The sequence below is a fragment of the Penicillium odoratum genome, assembly GCF_028828045.1.
Source record: "Penicillium odoratum strain IBT 22623 chromosome Unknown utg000005l_segment0_segment0, whole genome shotgun sequence".
NCBI classification, from domain to species: Eukaryota; Fungi; Ascomycota; class Eurotiomycetes; order Eurotiales; family Aspergillaceae; genus Penicillium; species Penicillium odoratum.
In genome coordinates, this window is record NW_026643147.1 from 5523525 (window position 1) to 5546398 (window position 22874).

At 48.6% G+C, this 22874-nt stretch overlaps 12 protein-coding genes across 12 annotated transcripts; 6 read left to right on the plus strand and 6 right to left on the minus strand.

The window, feature by feature from the left end:
• Positions 1-117: 117 nt before the first annotated feature.
• Positions 118-1920, minus strand: N7520_007638 (uncharacterized protein; the record flags this gene model as incomplete). Its single annotated transcript, XM_057141572.1, has 3 exons — positions 118-613; positions 676-1534; positions 1587-1920. The coding sequence occupies 3 exons, from the start codon at positions 1918-1920 to the stop codon at positions 118-120; spliced, it is 1689 nt and encodes a 562-aa protein (XP_056995578.1).
• Positions 1921-2196: 276 nt separating this feature from the next.
• N7520_007639 (uncharacterized protein) lies at positions 2197-4519 on the plus strand (the record flags this gene model as incomplete). Its single annotated transcript, XM_057141573.1, has 6 exons — positions 2197-2987; positions 3037-3790; positions 3843-3924; positions 3974-4114; positions 4164-4299; positions 4360-4519. The coding sequence occupies 6 exons, from the start codon at positions 2197-2199 to the stop codon at positions 4517-4519; spliced, it is 2064 nt and encodes a 687-aa protein (XP_056995579.1).
• Positions 4520-4775: 256 nt separating this feature from the next.
• Positions 4776-6017, minus strand: N7520_007640 (aldose epimerase family protein; the record flags this gene model as incomplete). Its single annotated transcript, XM_057141574.1, has 1 exon — positions 4776-6017. One exon carries the CDS (start codon positions 6015-6017, stop codon positions 4776-4778), a length of 1242 nt encoding a protein of 413 aa, XP_056995580.1.
• A 1803-nt stretch (positions 6018-7820) lies between these two features.
• Positions 7821-8161, plus strand: N7520_007641 (uncharacterized protein; the record flags this gene model as incomplete). The annotated part of the gene is made up of 2 exons (XM_057141575.1): positions 7821-7881; positions 7968-8161. The coding sequence occupies 2 exons, from the start codon at positions 7821-7823 to the stop codon at positions 8159-8161; spliced, it is 255 nt and encodes an 84-aa protein (XP_056995581.1).
• A 34-nt stretch (positions 8162-8195) lies between these two features.
• On the plus strand, positions 8196-8469 carry N7520_007642 (uncharacterized protein; the record flags this gene model as incomplete). Its single annotated transcript, XM_057141576.1, is given in 2 exon segments — positions 8196-8302; positions 8313-8469. The coding sequence occupies 2 exon segments, from the start codon at positions 8196-8198 to the stop codon at positions 8467-8469; spliced, it is 264 nt and encodes an 87-aa protein (XP_056995582.1).
• A 311-nt stretch (positions 8470-8780) lies between these two features.
• Positions 8781-12647, plus strand: N7520_007643 (putative AT DNA binding protein; the record flags this gene model as incomplete). Its single annotated transcript, XM_057141577.1, has 1 exon — positions 8781-12647. The coding sequence occupies one exon, from the start codon at positions 8781-8783 to the stop codon at positions 12645-12647; it is 3867 nt and encodes a 1288-aa protein (XP_056995583.1).
• Positions 12648-13560: 913 nt separating this feature from the next.
• N7520_007644 (uncharacterized protein) lies at positions 13561-14436 on the plus strand (the record flags this gene model as incomplete). Its single annotated transcript, XM_057141578.1, has 2 exons — positions 13561-14049; positions 14170-14436. 2 exons carry the CDS (start codon positions 13561-13563, stop codon positions 14434-14436), a joined length of 756 nt encoding a protein of 251 aa, XP_056995584.1.
• A 79-nt stretch (positions 14437-14515) lies between these two features.
• On the minus strand, positions 14516-15220 carry N7520_007645 (HHE domain protein; the record flags this gene model as incomplete). Its single annotated transcript, XM_057141579.1, has 1 exon — positions 14516-15220. One exon carries the CDS (start codon positions 15218-15220, stop codon positions 14516-14518), a length of 705 nt encoding a protein of 234 aa, XP_056995585.1.
• A 223-nt stretch (positions 15221-15443) lies between these two features.
• Positions 15444-16328, minus strand: N7520_007646 (putative methyltransferase; the record flags this gene model as incomplete). Its single annotated transcript, XM_057141580.1, has 1 exon — positions 15444-16328. One exon carries the CDS (start codon positions 16326-16328, stop codon positions 15444-15446), a length of 885 nt encoding a protein of 294 aa, XP_056995586.1.
• A 563-nt stretch (positions 16329-16891) lies between these two features.
• Positions 16892-18496, minus strand: N7520_007647 (Sds3 domain-containing protein; the record flags this gene model as incomplete). Its single annotated transcript, XM_057141581.1, has 2 exons — positions 16892-18001; positions 18071-18496. The coding sequence occupies 2 exons, from the start codon at positions 18494-18496 to the stop codon at positions 16892-16894; spliced, it is 1536 nt and encodes a 511-aa protein (XP_056995587.1).
• Positions 18497-19691: 1195 nt separating this feature from the next.
• On the plus strand, positions 19692-20960 carry N7520_007648 (uncharacterized protein; the record flags this gene model as incomplete). The annotated part of the gene is made up of 1 exon (XM_057141582.1): positions 19692-20960. The coding sequence occupies one exon, from the start codon at positions 19692-19694 to the stop codon at positions 20958-20960; it is 1269 nt and encodes a 422-aa protein (XP_056995588.1).
• An 875-nt stretch (positions 20961-21835) lies between these two features.
• Positions 21836-22414, minus strand: N7520_007649 (carboxymuconolactone decarboxylase family protein; the record flags this gene model as incomplete). Its single annotated transcript, XM_057141583.1, has 1 exon — positions 21836-22414. One exon carries the CDS (start codon positions 22412-22414, stop codon positions 21836-21838), a length of 579 nt encoding a protein of 192 aa, XP_056995589.1.
• Positions 22415-22874: the final 460 nt, after the last annotated feature.

Sequence of the window (22874 nt, forward strand, 5' to 3'; positions counted from 1 at the left end):
GAAAGTAAGTTTACTGTAAGTGCCCATTTTCCTCTAAGTACCCAATTAATGAAGAGGTGACGATAGGGGGGAGTCAAAGCTTTGTATCAAATAGAGAAATGTCAATTCAATGCAGCTCTATAGCCTAGACCTCTTACTCCATACTGAAACCCCAAGAAGATCTTTATAGTTTGGAGGGAAGAGTTTCGGCCCTAAAATCTTCTTCTGGACTTTGCCAGTTCCTGACTTGGGAAGCTCACCGTTCACCACTCGTAGAATAGTAGGTATCTTATAGCTCGCCAGCTTACTTCGGAGATCCTCTCTTAGCTCTGCTAGTGTGAGGGCCTTGCGTTTTGTGCTCTGATCCGTCTTGAGGCTGATACTGGCTGCCACCCGCTGTCCATATTCTTCGTCCTCCACACCAACCACCATTACTTCGGATACATAGTCCAAGCCGAGAATCTCACGCTCAATATCTAAGGCGGAAATTTTATACCCTCCTGACTTGATGATGTCAATCGAGGCACGACCAAGGATAAAGAAATAATCTCCTTCTTGTCGAGCGATGTCGCCTGATTTGAAATATCCATCTTTATCGTGGGCTTCAGCTGTTGCTTTTTCGTCATTGAGATACCTAAGGGGAAGACTGTCAGAAAAACTTTTATCCTTGCATGGGTAGAAAGAAGCAAGACATACTTGGAGAACATATAGGGACATTTCACCAACAAATGACCATCATCTTCAAGCTTGAGCGAAACACCGCCAACAATACGACCAACACTGTTTTGTGGCATCCCACGAGGCTCAAGGTCGGTTTTTATAACCGCCCCAAACTCAGTAGACCCGTACCGGGTCATTATTGGCTTCTCCCGAAGTTTCTCCCAGAAGTCCTGCACGGGCCCAGGCAAAGCCGACGATCCACAAAGCATCGTGCGAATATCACGAGCCCCTCTGACGTATTGGTCACGTATATCAGGGGCCTGAGTTGCAATACTCTCTTCAAAGTACCGCATCATCCGCATGTAGATGGTTGGTACGCCGGAGAAAAAGCTCAGTCCACCTTGTCGCCAGCGCTCCCACGTCCACGCAGTATCGAAACTACCACTTCGGAATTCGATGCATGCACCGGTCATCAGAAAGGGAAGGAATGTGAGACCTAGCCCAGAGGCATGGTGGACTGGTAGCACATGGAGGACAACATCTTCTTCTGTGACGCGGTAAAAGGCTGCGTCGGTTTCGGCATTGCCGGTTAGCCAAGTGCGGCGCTGGACAGCGCCCTTGGGAGGACCGGTTGTGCCAGAGGTGAAAATGACCGCGGCAGCGCTGTTCATATCCAGAGCTCGGTTTGATGAGATGAGGATATCATTGGCTGGGAGCAGTGTTGTCTGGAAGAAGGATGCAACGGGAGAAATACAGGGTATATGGACGCCATTTTTGTCCCTCATGGAGCGCACAACGGATTGCGCGAGAGTCTCATTGGTTCTACCGGCTACTAGAGCTACACATTGCGCTTTGCGAAGGAAGTATGAGACTTCATCGCTTGGTAGCCCGGCAGCTTTATATAGTCAGCTTTCATATCCACACATCGTAAAAGAATGCGGACTTACCCATTGGCACTACTGCAGCGCCCAATGCAAGAATAGCGACGAAACCAACTGTGTATTCATAGCCACCAGGCTCGAGAAGTCCGATATAGACCTCTCTATCTTCCTGAAGATCACGCAAAGTTTCAGGGCTGAGCTTTTTCTCCAGCTCCTTACGAAGAATCAAGGCGTCTGAAACAACATGATGGAAGGTTTTCTCCAGCCCGGCGTTCACGTCTCGGATGGAAATACGCGACGGCCTTTGTTGAGCATAGCGAAGCAGTTTATGAAAAAAGGGCAGGTTGGGAAGTACATTGTCTCCCACATGAGAGGGTACGAATTGAGTGCGATCTCCCATTTTTCATGAATTACTTGATGTAGAAAATACCAGGTTATTTGTGGTATAAATGAGATTTCTCCGCATTTCCTATGCCACACCAGGTTAAGTCGGCTACTTAGTCCTTTCCCCACGTTCCTCCCCACGAGCTTCCCCGCGATATGCCGGCAATCGGCACTCGGTGATTTCGGTAAACTGACCAGAATAGAGACAAAGTCAATAATGAGGAAATTAAATAGCTATTCACAGAATTTAACTGAAATTGTCCTGATATTTGATCAAAAACAGTTGTCCAACATGCCCGACTTCACTGATAAACTCCGTCCAAGCCAGCCAGATGGACCTGCAACCCTTGCCCGCGAACGAGAGCAATCTAGTATCTCAGTTGACGAGTTAGGACACCACCTATTCTCGTCTGATGGATTTCTGGAGCGACAGGCTCGAATTCTGCCCATTTTACAAAGAGAGCCGCTTCTCGGAAAGGATAAACAACAGACCCTTTCTCGGACAGACCGATTCAAACTAGGGCTCGCCCGAGCAAAGCTGCTTCGTCGATTGGTCGACCAACACCAATGGAGTCATGATGATTATAAAATGGCCGAGTATCTTGTCAGCGATGTTTCGCCATATTTCCTGCATCTGGAGATGTTCGTTACCACCGTCCGCGAGCAAGGCAACGAGGTTCAGCGAGCCCATTGGATGCCTCTGATAGAATCGTGGAAGATCATTGGAGCGTATGCGCAGACAGAGCTCGGACATGGTAGCAATGTTCGAGGACTGGAGCTCCAGGCACGCTGGGATCCCCAAACCCGCGAGTTTATATTGCATAGCCCGACACTCACGGCCAGCAAATGGTGGAATGGCAGCTTGGGTCGAATTGCCAATCATGCAATTGTGGTTGCACAATTACTTCTTCCCAAATCTGAATCTCCAGATCAATATGTGTCACATGGTCCTCATCCATTTATTGTGCAAGTCCGAGATATGAAAACTCATCAACCACTGGACGGTGTGGTAGTTGGAGATATCGGCCCCAAATATGGATACATCACTATGGACAATGCTTATATGCTTTTCAATAACTTTCGGTATGTTCGTGATACAAGATCAAATAAGAATGGAACTAATCCCAGCAAGAATCCCCCACTCCGCTATGCTCTCACGCTACTCAAGCGTGGACCCCAAGACAGGAATCTACTCAAAACCAGCTCAGCCAGCCGTAGTCTACGGATCATTAACCTACGTCCGAGCTCAGATAGTCGACCATGCCCGACTCGTCCTCGCACGCGCAGTCACTATCGCAGTCCGCTATACAGCCATCCGACGACAATTCACAGACCGAGATAGCAACACCCCTGGACCCGAAATGTCCGTCCTCGATTATCCCACTGTTCAAATTCGCATTCTTCCTTTACTAGCTACTACATTTGCCCTACACTACACCGGGCTCGCGATGCGTCGCGTCTATGAAAACGCACGACAAGACGTAGAGCGAGACGATTTCCGCTCCCTAGCGCATATGCACAGTATGTCATCTGGGCTAAAGAGTCTTTGTACCATGCTTGCTGCGGACGGGATAGAGACCTGTCGAAGGGCTCTAGGTGGACATGGCTTTGGGGGTGGAAGTGGGCTGATTGAACTCAATAATGACTACTTATCTAAGCCGACGGTGGAAGGGGATAACTGGATGATTACACAACAGGTCGCTTCTTATTTAATTAAGAAGATGGCTGGTGCTGTGGCAGCATCTGATACTCCGGGTGTGGATGAGACGGAGGTTCGCTTCAAGGAGTATATTCGGACCGGACGTGGATCTTCTCGTCAGGAATATCGTGTGTTGGAAAATGATCGAGAAATCGCGAGGAGTTTTGAACTTCGTGCTACCGCTCTTGTACGTCGAACATATTGATGAGAGTTTAAGTCTCATGGCTGACGATACGCAGGCATATGATGCATACGAGCAACGGGTTGTCAAGAAGAGAAGCTGGAATAGTCTTCTCATTCAACTGCATAAACTGAGCAAAGGTATGACACGGTCATAATCCTTGATCCGACCACGAACTAATTAGCACAGCTCAATCCCAGTCTATTCTTGTGAACAGGTTTTTCGACGCTTTGTCGACCGATGCCACACTGTCAAGTTCCTTGAGGGATACTCTATGGGACGTGTATCGCCTCTTTGCCCTGAATACAATGGAAAACGAAGGATATGATTGTAAGCTTTCCAAAACCGACGCAGCACAATGCAACACTAATCCGCTTAGTCTTCCGCTGCGGCGCCGTCTCTCAATCCGATCTTGACCTCTTACCATCCCGAGTACAGGATTTGATGGCGAAAATCCGACCACACGCTGTGAAGTTGGTGGATTCGTGGATGATTCCAGATTATTTGCTCGACAGGTAAGTGAAATAAGCCGCCTAAATTTTAGATACAAGGATTTTCTAACGGGGATCGAACAGTGCGCTAGGACGGTACGATGGACGCGTGTATGAAGACCTTTTCAACCGAGCTCATCGCCTAAACCCCTTGAATGAAATTACCTTCAACCCGAACTATTGGGAGCATGAAATTGTCAAGGGGGGCGGAGATGATTGTTCTGATATATTGGCAAAGCTGTAAAGTGTGAAAATCGTAGAGTTGAAGGAGTCTAACTTTCTAATTGTTTTTCTACGACATACCAAGAAAATGTCCATGAATTGAGTGAAATTAATTACTATGGAGAATGACTGGGATAATCCAGCTCGCTAAGGGCATGTGTTTTAGCTATATACAAAAACGAACCTTAGTATGACGAATCACATCAAAGGACGGGCCCTGGAATGTAAAGCAAAATCATGGTATCTATGCAGAAGATGCATCGCAAAAGAAGAGACGCTTAGAAAGTACCAAATTGGTATGTGGCCCAGTTCACAGCGGGGCCATCATCGGCCCCGAAAATCTGGTACTGGTCACGGCCCCACTCAGGCTGGTTAATGCCATCAATCCAATCCTCGGTCTCAATGACGAGACAGCCGTACTTGTTGACGTAGGCGGCACCGGGGCTGCCATCCTGCTCCTTGTTGCGCTTGGCCTGCGACTCCTTGGTCGCGATGGTGCCGTTCTGACCGTTGCAGGAGTAGATCTGCAGAGCGGCTTGGTTGGTTGCAACCTCCAAGCTGATACCGGTGGTTTCGGATGTCAGGCGCACCGAGGGGACCATCGAGTTCTCAGCAGCGTAGGCAGCGGGGCGGTCGATGAGGAAGCAGGTGTCGATGCCAGTGCAGTTATTACCACAAAGACCTGTGGTCTTGCTGAGGTCCTGACCGATAAGCTTGGGCTCGGTGAAGTCCAATGCACCGTCGTAGGCAGAGTCAACGGTCAAAATCTCGCCGGTGGGGATCAAGAGGGAATCCCCGGCGATGAAGCGCTGAGTCAGAGGCATCTGCAGGCTGGTGTCATTCAGAATGGTTTCCTCCTTGAAGGCGTTGAGGTTCCAGTAGAGGTGGTTGGCGAGCATGATTGGGGTCTTGGTGGTCAAGGCCAGGGAGATCAACTTGGTGGTCAGCTGAGGCAATCCCTTGGGGTTCTCTGGCGACTTCTCGGTGGAGAGGCTGAACTGCGCGTGGGAAATCACATCGCCAGGGAAATTTTCGAAGCCCTCATCCAGGAGGCTGAAGGTGATAGAAGACGAGTCATGGGCAGTGACCGTCCAGTTGCGCATATCATAACCAACAGGGCCACCGTGGAGTGTGTCCTTGCCACCGTTATCATTCTCTGGAATATGGTAGGTGGTGCCATCGATGGTGAAAGTACCATTCTTAATGCGATTGGCGTACCGACCCACGACGGCGCCGAAAAAGGTGCGATTGGTCTCAGAATCGTGCAGGTACTCAATGGGGTTATCATAACCAACCAAGACATCCTGGGTGTTGCCATTACGGTCGGGGACCAGAAGTGAGGTCAGACGCGCTCCATAGGGGATGAGAGTGGCGGTGATGTTCTCCGCTGAGATCGTGTACTCCTTGAAGTGAGCGGAGTTCTCACTTGCGGCAGAGGACGCGGTCGAAGCAGAGGGCGCCGCGTTTGCCAGAAGAGGCAGGCCGTATAAGGCAGCTGTAGCGTAAGACTTGAAATGCATTCTGATTCCCAATGCAGTAAAAGCTAGGAGAAGGACAAGGATGCAGGAAAGAAGAAGTCGGGGAGAGAGACGAGCTGGACAAAGAAGAGAGCGGAAGCAGCCGAGGGGAAGGCTGGGCATTTTATGTGAAAAGCTTCCAATACGCAAACAGCATTGCCAATTCAACGCGCTAGTCTACACTCCGCATGTACCGACGCTAGGGGGTGGTCTACGCGTGGGGCAGGAAACCCGGGGTAGTCGATATCCGTAAGCAGGTGAGGAAATGCCGGTCAACCATTGGATTGGGGGTTACTTTCAGATGAGGGGAAAGATCCGAGCCCCAAGCTAAGCGTGTGGAGCCCCTTAAAGCTTCCAGTGAGGCGTCGAGTTTAAAAAGTAAACAAAGAAGTTAAGGGTTTAACGGCAAAACTCCGGTGGAGAGAATGCGGATGATCTTGGCATTTCCCACCAATCGTTCTATGATGACTCAGCGATGTTTACCATTTCAACTGATTGTCACTCGATTTTCACTCAATTTGCACTATTTAATTTATTTGTATTTCGTGTTAATGCTCGGTTGCATCCAAGGGTCTCTTTGACCCATCTATCTAAGTTTGTGTTAATCGGCTGCTCTTTGAGGTCCACCCTTGCTGACCTTCTAGTCATAAGTTTGCGTTATGCCGGTACATTCACTGGCATAAGTTGAGGCGTTCGCTCAAGAGAGCCCATCAAATTAACCGAGCCGCGTGGACAATGTGGCCATTCTATGCGAGGCAAGCCATGGACGGGATCTTTCACGAATTCAAGGTAGTCCTGCCAGTGCTCGGATACAGCCGCCTCGAAGCTGGTTCCCGGACCCCATAATCTTGCCAGGTTCTGAAAAGAATCACCCTCATGGTCGAGGGGAAATATTACTGAAATTAGCTTCGTTGAAATAGAAGATTGTCCAGAAATTGGGTTTGTATCGCAAACAAAATTCTCTTGGTTAGACCGCACTGACCTATTACAAAGGAATCTCAAAACTCACCTGGTATGATGCACATACGTCATATTGGGACCAGATAGGCCCGACCAGGTTATGTAGCATCCTCAATGGCAGGCTGCATGTGGAAAACTGCATAAGCTGGGGCTCAAGGGAAATGAGTCTTACTAGCTTGCTATGTTTTCCGGCAAGGGATCGCTTCATGTAGTTCCCGAATCTGGTCATATCTACCCCTCTATTACTTGACATACGTTCGAAACCTCCACCAGAATGTTGCTTATTTTCCCCTTCTCCTTCCACTTCATTTTGTCTTCTCTTCTCCTTTTCTCTCTTTCTTTTCTATTCCGCTATTTATGCATCTGGAGAGCCCTTTCGTCATTCTATTAATACGGTATGAAAGAAGGTAGAATACTTGATAGGAAACCGAGTAGGAGACTGAGTAGGAGGTGTGGTCTAACACTTAAGTAGGCGCCGCAGTTTTTGCGCGGCGGAAAGCCTCTATCTGTCGACTACAATAGTACATAGCCCAGTTCAGCTCGCAGCTGCTGTTCATAATATAGCATTGAAGTATGTACAGTATGTTTATTCCATCTCTTTGGTTGAGGACATTTAATCCGGAGATTGCCCCTTGTCGATGGTTAATTTCAACCATGCGTCATTGGAGGGAATTCTGAACCACAAACTCATCTTTGAATCACTCCTATGGACAATTTGGGAGTTGACTATCTACATGATCCAAACTAGCACTCGCTCAGTGATTACTGAAGCTTTCTTGTTAGCCACCCGACACCCGAGCATGACGGAGTGTGAACTTGATACAGCAGCAGGACAGCTGCGGTGCGATGATCTTTTTCGAGACATCGAAGCTCAATTCTAAGTATCTCAGATCCCCAACGACAAATGGTATTTCACTGCCCCGAGCGACCTCACCACGACTTCGAGACCTCGCCTAGCAGACCAGCTTTATCTATACTTAACAAACTAAGAAGCACACTACACGGCCGATGCACGTCGAACATGGATCCAACGCAAATGCGAAACACCGTTCAAAGACATTGTGCTTGTGGGCCTTCCCCGGCCTACTGAAGCTCTTGTAGCTATCAGTCGAGTAAAGCCCGAGGATGAAGTGGAACAAACTTTCACGCGCGAAGGATGGCAATGCGACGAAACTAATCATACCTGAGTAATGGACTGGCTGCACAAGATCTACGCCCACAATGCCACAGCTCTGTTTGGTTTATTCGAAAGACATCGAGACTGGGGGTTTTGGGTTGATTAGATTGCTTAAGGGTTGCGTCTTTCAGATCGTCAAGTCCCTAACGATGTAGATACAGAAATGGTAGTCTTATCAGCATTAAACATACTGGCATATTCAAGGGACTAGAAGAGTGGGTGTTTCTAGAGAAGATGTCCAGATGGTGTGTGATTGTGTACGAAAAGTGTCTCGTTTCTGTGGAGTCTAGTTGGATCAAGTCCCGTAGGTTGATTTAGTGCAATAGAAGCTTAACTCTGGAACCTTGAAATATATTTAAATGTTTAAAAGCATCATATAAACACATGAAGTTCATTGATGAAACATGTTATACTTCCGCTTACCTAATCATCGATCGCAGCGACCGCGTGCCCGCTTCGGGAGCTTTGTTTATGTGTTGCCCCGCGGATTTAGCTGGATTTCATGGTGTTGTTCTTTGATAACTTTCGGGGAATTGACTCTCACCTATCTAGCATTCCATAGGGTGCGCTCTCTCCACGCCCCCTAGCGGCACGCGTGCCGAGATTCCACCACTTCGAGTCCTCCCGTCATGTCAATCACGTCGCGCAGCCAAAGCTCCTCCCCAGATATTCTTGGCCCTCCAGGAGACGCCGAGTACTTGATCTCCTCTCCAATCAAGCCATTTACTGGTCGCCAAAGCTGGATGTCTCCCGCCGTAAGCAAACGTCAACTAACCCCGGCCAAGCGACCGCGCGCGACTCTCAGTCCAGGAAAGAGTGGTGCGCATTCGATCCGCTTCGACGACATCCTGCTTCCTGGCTCACCATCCAGGAAGCTGACTGGTCGCCAAAGGTCCCTCTCCCCGGAAAAGATTCAACAAGATGGCAACGTGAGCCCGTGGCGTATTCGAGTCACTCTCGAAGCAACACAAGATGAGGAGAACCAAGTCGAAGCCAGCCCGTCGCGCAAACGACGGCGACCCTCAACTGTGACAACAATGGTACCTTTGAAAGATGAGCGGAGCCCTTTAATGGAACGGACACCAGCAAGGAAGCGTGGCCGCCCGAGGAAATCAGACGCTCTGCCCCAAAATGGATCACCATGGCCAGGAAGCCCAGGTCACACCCCCGGCCCAAATGAAGTCAGTACGGAGAAAAGGAAACGCGGACGACCGCGTAAGGGCACACCGAAGCCAGCGCGAGTGGAAACACACATTGCCGACGATGCACCGATATCAGAACCCTTGGGGCATGTGAGTCCAATGGATATGACTGCGGAGGTTGCAGACCCTGCAGACGCGGGCCGACAATGGAGCCCGATCAACTTGGGAGGAGAAGAAGGCTTTGACAGCGACTCTCTTGGGGCCGACGATCTACCCGTTGCGAACCTTCGTGCACCAACGCCAGCACGACCCGAGACCTGGAACAATGACACTGGCCGCGAGTATGGCAGAACTACCTATGATACTCCCATCATCGCAGATACCGAGCAACAATTCGAAGACGATGATCGAAATATACATTCTACTCCTTCTAAGATGCCGTCACCAACAAGAGAAAGGCTAGGTTCATCTAGATCGTCACGTCGTGGCACAACCTCCTCACCACACACCTACCCGTCCCCTAGTCCAACTTCTTCGCCGGGCGAGGAAGAGAATCGCGCTCGAGAGAATCGTTTGCACGAAATCGAGACCATTCACCAACAACCTACTTCCGATGCAATGGAAGATCCGACAGATGATCATGAAGAGTTCGATTCTATCATGGAAAGCGAGGGCTTCACAATGGTTTCCTTAGATACACTTCCCTCGGCCAAACAATTCGGCCTTGGATCTGGCGCCAGAAATGCTACAGATAATGCTTCAAAAATTCTGCGAGACCGCGAAAAGGGTGTCATCGGTGAACGACTGAAGCGCAAACTGGGTGGGGGCATTGATGGGCTACGAAGCGATCACAACTCTGCAAGGCCAAGTCCTTTAGCCCGGAAACATTCTCCCGCTTACCAGGGTTCCCAAGATCCCCAACTGGAACCCATTCATCCAAGGCAACGAAGTTCACCTCACGTTGTATCCTACCCCGAGCTACCTGTAACAATATCGCCGGAAAAGCCACGCAGCCAACAAGAAACTTTCGATGATATGGAACAAGATGAATTCGAAGGTGATGTCGAGTATGAACATGAAACCGATCAACCAAACCAGGACGAAAGGGATTTGGAAGAAGTGGACGAAGAGGAGGATGAGCCAGCTATGATTGAATCACCACCGTTTACGAGGCAAAGCCCGCCACAGCACGGCTCAGCGAATCCAAGTCGGAATCGAGAATACCGATGGCAAAAGGAGCGAGAAATTGTCAGTCGGCATGCAGCAGACCCCATGAATGCGGCGCGGCTCGTTTACATCGATAGCGATGAGAGTGCCTCTAATAATGAGGATGCTGGTGGAAAAGGATTGGAGGATCTTCCACTGTCTGATGCGCAGTCGGCCATTGGACAACCTTTTGAGGAAGAGCTCGAGGAGGAACAACCCTTCGACCAGGAACCTGTCAATGAACATGTCGACGAAGAATCTGCCGATGAACATCTATATGAAAATATCAATCAGCCTCTCTACCAAACTCGCTACCAACATCGCTATGAACCTCTCGAGCCCGTCTATGAAGAAAGTGTCAATGAAGAATTCGTCGACGAAAACATACCCAAGGAACCTCATTATGAAACTTTCGATCAATATCCTCGCCAGCCTTCCCACCAACGCCCTTACCGAACTCGGCATGAAAGTCTCGACGAAGAACCGCTCGATGAACCTCAGTATGAAACTTCCAAATCATCTTTCCGCCAACCTCTCCACCAAAATCCCCACAAAGCTCATTATAAATCCCTCGATGAAGAGCCTGTCGATGAGGCACCCGAATATCTTGAACCTGAGATCAAACCAGGCACATTCACTTCTTACCAAGAAGCTGACTCAGGAAAGGATGTATTGGAAGAAGACAATGAGTCTGTCGATATTTGGCAGCAAGAGGTGGAACCCGATGTAGGGGGCGAGCCTGAGGTTAGATCAAACCAACCCAGCTCTGACGAAAGGGACATTGATCCAGAAATGCCCGACGAGGATGGCTTTGATGATATCTGGCAGCAAGAAGCACGAGATCATAGCCACATTTCACAGAACTCAGATGATTTTGTATCGCCTCTTCAAGAAAGCAAGAGCCCTTGGAAGAGGATTGCTCGTTCTTCAGTGCACCAGGACAACCTGAGCTCATCACCAGCTTATGTGACCTTGGAGCATGACGAGGCTCGACACTTTGATCGGACCCATATTCGCAAGCTACGCGATCAAGAGATTGATCTGTCGGCGATCATGGCAGAAGATGACACTCCAAACCGTGCCCGTTACTATAACGGAACAAGCACCCCTAGGAGCATCTTGCGCCGACCTGGCCCCCAAAGCTCCGCGATGAAATCCGACTCACGAAAGCCAGAGAAACGGGTACGTCTGCAGCCTATCTCCCAAAGCCCAGAAAGGCACTCGGAAGCTGAAATCGACTCACCTGGCCCTCATCGAATTTCTCACGTTCAGTCGCCACAGGAACTTCATCCCAACCGGGGTGTTCCTGGCTCTGAAATTCAAGAGAACGAGTCTGTGCAGGAATTGACAGCCACTCCAGAGCCCTCGCATCAAGCAGAGGGGCAGCCTGAAGCAACTTGGTTCCAACGTATTACCAGCCTGACTCCTAGGTGGCTCAAAGCCCCACCCAAGTCCCGTTATGACGATACTTCCAGTGAGGTCTCCGAAGAGGAACAAGACTACGAGCAAAGCGACCAAGAAGGAAATGAGCATAGTCAATCGGCACCTGACATCCGGGAGAAACCCGAGCACGAGCCTCGTTCCAGCCCATCACACCAATCATCTGTCCAACAGCTGGACGAACCGGCAGGTTCCCCGTCTGTGGATTATGACGATCACCGGGCTTCCATCGAGGCCGACGATCCATGGATCCAGCCAGAAGTAACAGACGACGCCATGGAAGATGATGCTGTTGCTGATCAAGATAAGCTGCAGAGACTGAAACCGGGACCTAGACCTCTTGCGGTGTTTGGCTACTTCTCCGATGCCCATTATACTTCTCTTCGGCGGATCTACCGAATGGCAAAGCGACACCCTGAACGGTTCCCATATTTTGACGCGCCCGGACGCGCTGAGATTATGGGTGACTGGATGTGGCTCTCAGATGGACGTCACGGTGTGCCAATCACTGAAGTGCAATTTGCCGTGATTGATCGCTTTGTACATGAACTATCAAACGCCGACATCGAGTATGGCGGCAGTGGGCAGGTAGACTGGACCGAAGCCGATCTGCACCGGAGGCTGATCAGCATTATTATTGGCGAGCAGATCCGGGAGGAGCGAAAAGCGAGAACAACTCGGGGGGCCTCAGTCGATACCTGGCGATGAACACCAATTATTTCATCATTCTCTTTTTCCATGTATTTGCTTTTCGTACCATTGAGCCCTTGAACCCCTTGGCGACGGAGTTGGTTTGTTTTTCAATGCGGCGAAATTCTCCTTTATGATTCCCTCATGGCTATGGATTTTGTGTATGGAGTAACTTGAATATTCTTTTTGAGCGTATATTTGATACCGATGTCATATTGAGAAATATTTGAATATTCACAATGTTGGGTAGAATCAACTACTTTGCCACTTGTATGCACTAAGGCCACTGATCACATCTTGGGCTAATATTGAATACTGACCAGCAATGCACGTCTACCAGACGAAATCATTCAGAGCAAACCCTGCAAGCAGATCCCTTGTTTTCCCGATCATGAAAGGAGATTGTGATGTATACAATTTAGCCAGGCGAAAGACTCGGCATTCGTCATAATCTGAAACAAGTACGATCTTTACAACACAACACAGCATAACCATCATTCAAATTGATGTTTCCTTTGTGACAGTGCCTCCAAATCAATCTTTCTGTATGACCATCAAGTACGATTGTCTCGTTTCTGTGAGGTACACAAAGGCTACACCTGTACAGACATTATCCTGGTTGAAGTCCGGACCAAGACTGCAGCCATGATTTGGGCCAGACCAACCAGGGGGAAACCGGGGGAATGTACTCGCACTCGCGTGGCCAAGTATCTGATGTACATTGGGCGCTTCCCCACTCCGGTGCAAGGAGATGCACGTTCATTTTCGTCTCAACAGGTCCGAGTACTAGTGGGGAGAGCAACTTCGGTTCCCCTGTTCTAGAACTGATATAAGAACCGCCGTGCACGTTGAACGAGCTAATACCTATCCAGCTTCTTCCCTCGTGCCTCGTTTACATCCTTGACTGCAGGATATCTACTAATATACCATCATGTCCGTCCTGACTATCGTCCAACGAGCTCTCCCCTTCCCCTGGAGAAGACGCTCCTCCACCAGCAAAGGCAAAGAAAAGGAGGATGTATTTGACCTGGACCTCGAGTCCTCCGAACATGACTCAGACTACCTCTATGAAAAGCCCCCCGCTCCCCAATTTGCCGCCGTACCCTCTCCGCCCCTGCACCATGACGTCTCCCACGCCCTGCATATAGCGGTGAAGCAGAGTCCAGACCAAACAATCGACCCCAACGAAGCCTCTAGCGAATACTCCGATGTGGACTCGGACTCAAATTCCGAGTTCGACCAACAAGAGTCTTCCTCGTCCCCGCGCGTTCGCTTCGGGCGCATGGTCAGCTGGGCGAGTATTGTTCGCAACCGATGTCGATGGACACAAGAACAGGAGAATGAGCTTCTCGGCGCAGAGAAGCAGTTAGCACGATGTCAGAAAGCGTGGAGCTCTGAGCAGGAACTATGGCTATCCTATGTACGTTTGCCTTTTCCGTTTCAATTTGCTGTAGTATCTCGCGAGAGTATATGGGGTGGATCACCTTCCACAAGAATACAGAGCAAGATATACTAATTTCGATGCCGTTATCTCGCTAAGATCCAAGTTCTACGCGAAGAAAAAGAAGCCCATGAAGGCTTCCTGCTGATGCGACTGAAACAGCAAGGCGACGAACAGATCCAATTCCGCAAGGTCTGGAAACGACGTCGATCTGTTGAAAGTGCCGTTCAGGAAAAACAGATCACTCTCACAGTGAAAAGGAATAACAGTGGGCTACAAAGACTACGTCGACTGCAACTCGGCTATCTAAGTCCTAGTCCCAGTGCTGGTCTAGCCAAAGCTCCGGCAGTAACATGTCAAGCATGACTGAATACACACAAGTTTTATTCCAATTCTCTTAAGCCACATACATAGAGTAAAAGCAGCAACAGCAACAGTAACATCTCTACCTCGTGGCAGCCAAATGCTCATTCCTCTTCCCCATATCCTCATGAGGCCACTTCCGAAACAAATCAGCGATTATATCCACCGGCGCAGTCAGCAACCCCACAGCCGTCTCAAAGGGCGGTTTGCTAGGCGCCAACGGATGAGATCTCGACGGCAAGAATTTCTTCATCCGATCTAAAGATCGCGCTAACGCTTCACTGTCTTTCCTCGATAACGCTTCCTCAAGAAGTACGACATCTACATCCTCCTTTCGGCGAATATGCTTCTCTAAATCCTCTACCAGTGCCTCCAGCGTTGGTGCGAATCGTGGATCATTACACGAGAGTCCTTGGAACATCTTCAATTGTTCTTTGATCTCCTGATGTTCGAAACGGTTTTTATCTGCAATTTCCCGGCCGTTGTGCACACGTTGGACGATTGCTGGGTAGACGAGTAGTTCTTCGCCGATTGTGTGGCGGGCTAGTTCCCAGGTAAATCGGTTTTGGTATCTGGTTTGCTCGTCTGAGTGTAATGAGTTGAGAATTTTGTGGCTGGAGGATTGGAGTTCGGCGTGTTCGCGTTTGATTAATGGGAGGATTCGGAATTGGGATTCTGTTGCGGCGCTGGCGGATTGGTGGAACAAGCTGAGTCGGTAGTTGTCGATGCCGGCCCTGCAAAGAGGATGGCGAACACGGACAGAGCGGAGATATATTTGCTTGAACATGTGGGCAGGGAATTGATATGATGCTATGATTAGGATTGACTTTCAAGAAGAGAAGTTTTGACATTTCGTGATGGCGATTACGGCCTTCACTCCCGTCATAGTTCATCATGATGATATCTAGCCCTAAATGAGATAATTTGGTTTTTTAAAACTTTTAATAATCAACGATCAACGATCAACGACCTTGTATTAAATTACTGCCATACTAGAGCGACAATACAATTTATCCAAAAACCAAAGCGCGAACTTCAATACTCTCCCGAATCCTCGCCCCAACGGGTGTCCTCTCATCCCAAAACGCTGTATGAGGCACCCACTGCGAAACATCCCCATCCCTCAACCCCTTCGAATCCGAACACTTCAGCAACAACCTCTCACTACCAGTCATACCAGACCAATAAGTCCACCTCTGTCCACTATTATATTTAACCCCCATAGTCTCCCCCGTCCGATCGGGATACCGATGTTGAACAGGCACAAGATCATTTTCATCCACCGACGCCGCAGACGCAAACGCTAACGGAGAAGACTGCACCGGCTCGTCACTAAGCGGACGCCAGACATTCACGATACGGTACCGGCCTTTGAGGAGAGTCTCGGCTTCCTCTGGATCAGAGATGTGGAGACGGACCCGATCAGCTGCTGCGCGTGGAGTCTGATCGACATGGACGCGGGTGACTGGTTTGCGGGCAGCGGAGTCTGTGCCGCGGCGGATTGTGTGGTCGAATAGGACGATTTTGTGGGCGCCGGGGATCGTATTTAGGAGGAGGGCTTCGACTTCTGGGTAGTAGATTTGATGGACCAGGGTGTCCGAGTCGAAAGTTTTGTACGTTGTTGCGGAGGAAATGTTTTGGAGGGCTTGGAAGGAATCTTTGTCAAGGGTATAGTTGTTTTCTGATCCGCGGATATCGGATATAGGGACTTTTTGTTCGTTTTCACCGAAGTTGTATTGCGGTTGACCTGCTGGTGGTCCTCCAACGTAGTTGAAGGGGGCCGAGTTGTCGGATGGTGGTTTGTAGAAGGTTAGGGAAGCGGTCGTTGGACCACGAGGGATGTAGGAGGAATCAGTTATGGTGGTTTTAGTGGTGGTGGTTTCTGTTGTAGACATGATTGTTTGAAAGTGTGGAATAGACTATGCGGGGAATTAAATATGTAAATCTGAATTTGAATAGACGATCTGTGCTGTTGGAGATGAATCGATAAAAGACGGATGATATAGACCTATATATACCTCAAAATCCTTTGAATTTTCAATCAGAGTGACATATGAATTAGTGATCAAAAGTGTAGAATCGCGTCATTTGAATTTGTAATCTTGCCGAGAATGCGGAGAAACGGCAACATTAGATGCAGATGACATGGTTACTGTATTTGCTTGATCACCTCATCTTTAATTTTACACGTGACTATTGGCTAAGCAAGTGGCGATATAGGTTAAATGAGGCAAGAGACCGAACATCGAATCTAAGTTATCATGCGCTTGTCATTGACTATTGAAAGAACATTTCCCATGGAGAATAGATGAAAATTATGAATCTGTCTGAAATGATTTCATGAACCGGACGCCAGCCTCCCATAAAGTACGCCTGCCAACCATAACAGAAAAGAAGATAGAACAAAGTTGAAGATTACCGAAGATATTCCTATGCACACAACGCCTCAAAAGTTGCATCAATGGTTGCGGGTACGCTTGCTGCTGCGCTCCCGCTCCATGCCTACCGACTGGAACATTTCAGGACCGAGCCAAGGTCGTGCAGGCTGTACTTGCATACCCACACTAGTCGGGAAATCAGGGTGGCTAGAAGAAAAGCGGTCGGGGTTGGTCGGAATGGCACCGATTGAATCCGGAGCGGGAGCCATAGAAGCAACCACTTCGATAAGAGAAGAGTCAATCCAGCCCGATGGCTTGGTGTTGAGACGGTCCAAGCGAAGCAGATCATCATCAACTTCCTCAGTCAAAAGCGAGGTCAGCGGGGGCGCATTGCCGTTGGGTCGAGCAGAGTAGTTGGACAGGACGTGGTAAGGCAAAGTGGGGCGCGTGGCAGGCTTATCGGCCAGATCCGCCAGAGCACTAAGAGCGCTGTGAGCAGCGGTTGTGCGGGTCGATCGGGTGACGTGGAAGTTGTGGCTAGCAGTTCGGACCATATCGGCAGCGCTGGGGGTACCGTTGTCATCAACGGGGGTTCCGTCGGGCATATCTTCGACATCGGTGTTGTTCCCGTTGGTGATAGCACCGGAGCCTTGCTCGGGGCGCTTGGAGGTGGAGAAGAAGTGGAGGGCAGCTGCGTGCGCCTGGTTTGCGTGCGCAGTGAGCTCCTTATCGGTGAACAGGGAATTAATGGAGTATGTCGGGGCAGTCTGCTGGGCGAGGTAGGTCTTGGAGCGCTCAGCCGGAGTCGTGCCACCAGTGTCCCGGACGGGGGATCCGACATCCTCCTCCGGTGCTTTGCGCTTGCGCTTATTTAACTCGGCAGCGACTCCGTTGCCCAATTCATCAATATCCACACGGTGCCGAGTGTGTCGGGTCTTACGGTTGCTGTGGATACCGCCAGGGCTCGCGGGGTTGGTAATGCTGAACTGGTTGGGGTGGAGGAGGAGCGCATTGGTGTCTGCAATATCGAGTTGTTCTTTTTCGCGCATCAGACGGGCGCGTTTGCTGGAGATGCTTTGCATAAGACGCTCGCGCAATGTTCCTGACAATTGATTGAATTCCTCCTTGGCAAAATGGGCTCGGAATTCGTATTCGCGACGGTGTCGCTCAAGGTTGTTCTCGTGTCGGCCCTAAGTAGAGAGTCAGATAAGATCAGTCATTTGTTAAGTACTTCTGCAATTATAATGTCCAAAACGTACCACAATCTGAGCGACCTCCGAATCGCGCGTTTCCTTGATATTGTTCACCTCCTGCACGAATTTGGCATACCAAGTTCCGGACAAGCTCGCCATCTCTTTGGCAAATTTGCCACCACCAACAGTCTCCTCGATAAGCCGCGCAACGTCCTCGGAGGAGTCAGGAAGTGGGCTGTCGTCGTAAGGGGAGGCATTGTTAATAAGAGTCATATCGCATTGCAGTGAGTGCAACTGCTGCCGAAATTGGCCGTCGCGGTTCTGGCTGAAAGTAGCAGTCAAATCATGAAGACGTTCCTGCAGAGCGGAGCGTCGTTTATCACGTTTTGAAATAGGACCTGCTGCGCCGGAGGGACTGGTGGAACGACCTCGTGAAAGTAGACTGCCGTATGCGGGCCCGGTCCCGGGGGACGGGGGTGGAGAGTAGGCCATGGGTTCGGTGGGTTGATAAATGTGAAATTGTTGAAAGTAATTCTGTGGGGATGACAACGGATAGTATGAGGACTAGGTGGATTGTTGGAAAAAGGAATCTAGAGGCTTAATGATGTATGCAGAACGTATATGTCTAGCAAAAAGTGAGTGGAGAGGCAAGCCGGCGACGTTTGTACTATGACACCCGAATAGGATTAGCTTCGGATTGAAGTTTTTCCCCACCGAAGCATAGACTCGCTCACGCTTACTCTATCAGTTGGAACCAACGTTGTTTCTGAACTTCTTTATACTTCTCTATATTCTGATAGAACAGGTGGCAAGGCTAGTTGCTCCAGTAGTCTGTGAATAACGGAACCGTTATCATCCCCCAGCTATGGTTATCAATAATCCTAGTTTCTTCTCGTTTGTCAACACTAGTTGCTGTCATAAACCTGGAGCTTCAGACATACTTTCTAAGCAATCACTATCATTTCTTGTTATCCTAATTGAAACTACTTAGGACTCATGATCTTACCCTTCCTTCCTCCTTTCCTCACCGTCCCACTTTTAGAGAGAATATCACATTATTCTGGTCAAAATATCCCTCCTACGTATAAAAAATTCCTCTTTCCTTTACTGAATTTGGGTGCGCCCTCAGCTGTTTGGGATCTCAATCTAGAGTAGTATGGTACCCTTAGATTAAAGAGCTCTGAATGACTATGATCTTAACTAAGATACAATATCATAGCACATGTATTGATCTCCCTATATCTTCTCTCCATCAAAAGAATATACATACTGCATACCTCAATCCCTTTTTGGGGGTGGCTGCGTCATGATCTGCATCATCACAATCCACCTAATCCCTAGGTTCAGGTGCACCATTCTTCAATACTAGCAGACCTCGTTAACAAAACTTGGATATGACATCTGTAGATTTATCAGTATCATGTTCTCTTTTGGAGGTGGCTTTCAGACTCGCTACTATTGAATTATGGTTCAAGTTGTAGGTTAAGGGTTGATGCAAGGTGCATGCGAACTATTTCACTAGCGACTCCACTCAGGAGCATTTCGACTACTTCCAAGGCTACGGCATATGTGCGCAAGTCGATTATAAAGGGGAACTTTCACTTTCACGAATTTCATCCTTACGTTTACGGTTAAATAGCAAGTCATTGCGCCGACGGAAACGCCATTTCAACACCTTTATTCCACAATGAATCACAATGAACTTTTGCCCTCGAGCGACGAGTCTAACCATTCGGCATACGAAGAAAAAGACGATTCCAGCAAACCAAATGAATGGGTTAACGCGATCCATATTCTATTTGCCCACTTTGCCTGCTTCAATAGCTGGGGTGTAATCACCAGCTTTGGAATCTTTCAACAATACTACACAAACACGTTCCACTGGTCCGAGTCAGATACATCCTGGATAGGAAGTATACAGATGTTGCTTGTGTTTGCCATCGGTGTTTTTGCGGGTCGTACAGTAGATGCAGGATACTATCGACTGACTCTCTTTCTGGGCATTTTCTTTCAATTGCTTGGTCTGTTCGCTGCCTCTGCCGCAACCAAATACTGGCAATTTTTCCTGGCACAAGGTGTTTGCTCTGGTCTGGGCCATGGCTTAATTTTCGTGCCAGCGATCACTGCTGTGTCATCCTATTTCAGTCGATGGAAAACACTTGCTGTTGGACTTGCCTCGTCAGGGTCTGCCGTCGGCGGGCTGATATACCCAGCGATAGCGAGTCGATTGCTCTATACAATTGGGCTTGAGTGGACTTTGCGAGTGATGGGGTTTGTCATGATGGTCACCTATATCCCATCTGTCATCTGGGCTCGATCAGCATTCTCTCCTCGTCAATCTGGCCCGCTGGTGGAATGGTCGACTTTCAAAGAGTTACCATATACATTAGGCCTCCTGAATTTCTTTCTCATTTATTGGGGAATTATATTCGCCTTCTTTTACGCGGGCAGGTTCGCACAGGACAAACTCGCCGCATCTCGGGAGGATTCTCTGCATCTTCTAATGATCATCAACGGCTGTGGCATTGTCGGTCGCATCTTCCCCTGTCTCCTCGCCGACATTAAGTTTGGACTGTTGAATGTCTTGACGGGGTTCACCCTTTTCGGCAGTATCGCGATTTATTCATGGGAATGTGTCGAGTCCCTTGAGACCATGTACATCTTTGTGGTCTTCTATGGTCTCTGCGCGGGAGGACTTCAATCTCTGCTTTCGGCGTTGGTACCGTGTTTAACGACCGATGCAAACAAGGTTGGGACCCGAATGGGCATGATGATGACCATCGTCAGCTTTTCAGCGTTGACTGGAACACCCATAGCAGGGGCTTTGATTCAATATGACGGGGGGAGCTACAGGTATGCTCAAATCTTCGCTGCTTCAGTCATGCTGGCGGCAGCCCTGTGCATTGCTGGTGCGCGAATCTCCAAAACGGGCTGGAAGTTAGCAGTAAAAGCGTAGATCTCTGGGTACTTTGATTTGTTGTTTTCCCACTTGCTTGTCCAAAGTACTACCAATGTGAACGCAGATAAGCACTAAAGCCAGTATTTGATTGGAGGAAGATAAAGGACAACGCAGTGCATTAAAGCAGGCAGACTATTCGGTCTACTCCGTATACTCGTTATCATGAAGATAATTCAGAAAATAGAAAGTAAAAATTAGAAAAATAAAATGCCAGAACTCCACTCTAGTGGCGCTTTTACCCTTGATTCTCAGACCTTTGGCGATCGCCCACGTAAGTCTGCTCACATTCTGATCTTCACCAACTTTTGAATTTTCGAACTATGGACAGTACCCAGGAAGCAAGGGCACCTGCGTACTCATTCAGGTATGATGTAATGATATATGTTCTTCGATCTCCAAGATTCCTGACAGCTGATCACCAAGATGTCCAACCTAAGTGGCATGCAAAGATCTTGATCTCGCTGACTGTTCGACAACCTTTCAACCCTTTCCCTCTTTCTCTGACCGGCCATTTGGCCAAAATCTTAAAAAGTGGGGGATATGGTTGCATTGCAGATTCAATGTTTGTAGATCCACTATCGAACTACTAAAAGAATTTCTGAGACATCGGTATCTCCAGAAGGCCGTGGGTCTGCTAAATCCTTTGCCATCGGTGATCTACTATATTGCCTACGTAAAAAAAAAAAAAAAAAATCCAAGAAAACCACAATGAAGCAAGCAAGCTGACCATCAAAACTTGATCGATACTTGATGCTTTTTCTTTCATGATATTTCCTTCCCAAGTCGTTACGCCAGATACAATAATTACTACTTTCACGCAATTGAGTAGATGTTCATTAAGTCATCACTGAAACCAACATTGCAACATTGCTCTATCTGAACCAGCTGGCAGCCCCATGATTTCTCTCCCCGATATCCAAAGCAACCAAAATTCGACTAACACAATTATAAGCCGCAATGGTCGTCGTAATCTCAACAACCTCCTGTGGATTGAAAAAGTTCTTCAACTCTGCAAACACCTCATCAGGTACTTTGATCGTCCTCGTCATAGCATCCGTGTACCTTAGCACGACCCTCTCCTCAGGGCTCAAAATCGAGGAAAAACACTCGTATGAAAAATCCGCTTGCGAGTCTTTAATAATCTCCAATTTTGCATCTTCCATTCCGCCCTTCTGTAGCAATGGAGCATGCTGTTCCCATTCAAATAGTGCGCCGTTAACGACAGCAACGCGGCAGATCGCTAGCTCCCGGACTACAGTCGAGAGACTTGTTTGGGCTCTAATTGCCCCGAAGAATGAATTCCATCCTTCTGCTATAGGGAATGAATGGAGGAGAGCTAAGTCGAGAGGAAGGAGGGGGTTTTCTCCGCGTCGGGCTTTGACGCTGGCGAGGATTCGGGCTTCGTCTGGAGTGTTGGTTGGAGGGGGGTCTTGAACATATGGAAGGCGCATGTTTTCTTGTCGATCTCTGGAGTACCACAAGTTGGGTATAATATAAGAAGCGATTGAAAATCTGGTCTGATGTCTGATGTTAGATAGGACAGTCGAGATAACCCATTCCAATTGAACACATACAGGTGTCGTTTTTTGGGTAGTTGAAAAGTGCAAATCTCCAGGTCAAAGTTGTAGGCTTTATAGGATTAGAGACCAATGTGCAGGGTCTAGGGTTTCATCAACAGCTAGCCCCGTGCTAGCTGCGCACCATAAACATTTACAGATAAAGCTCGTCAAACTAAGTGGACCGATCGGCCCAGATCGGGCAAAGAGTCGAACTGGGAATAGATCGACGGCGAGGTGGTAGAAGATCCTTTCAAAGTAAGCAATATTTAATCTCGAGATGGCGAATAGTGGCATCTATCTCCTGCAAGTTGTGGCGGTGTACGGAGAACACAGCGTTCCAAATAATTAATAG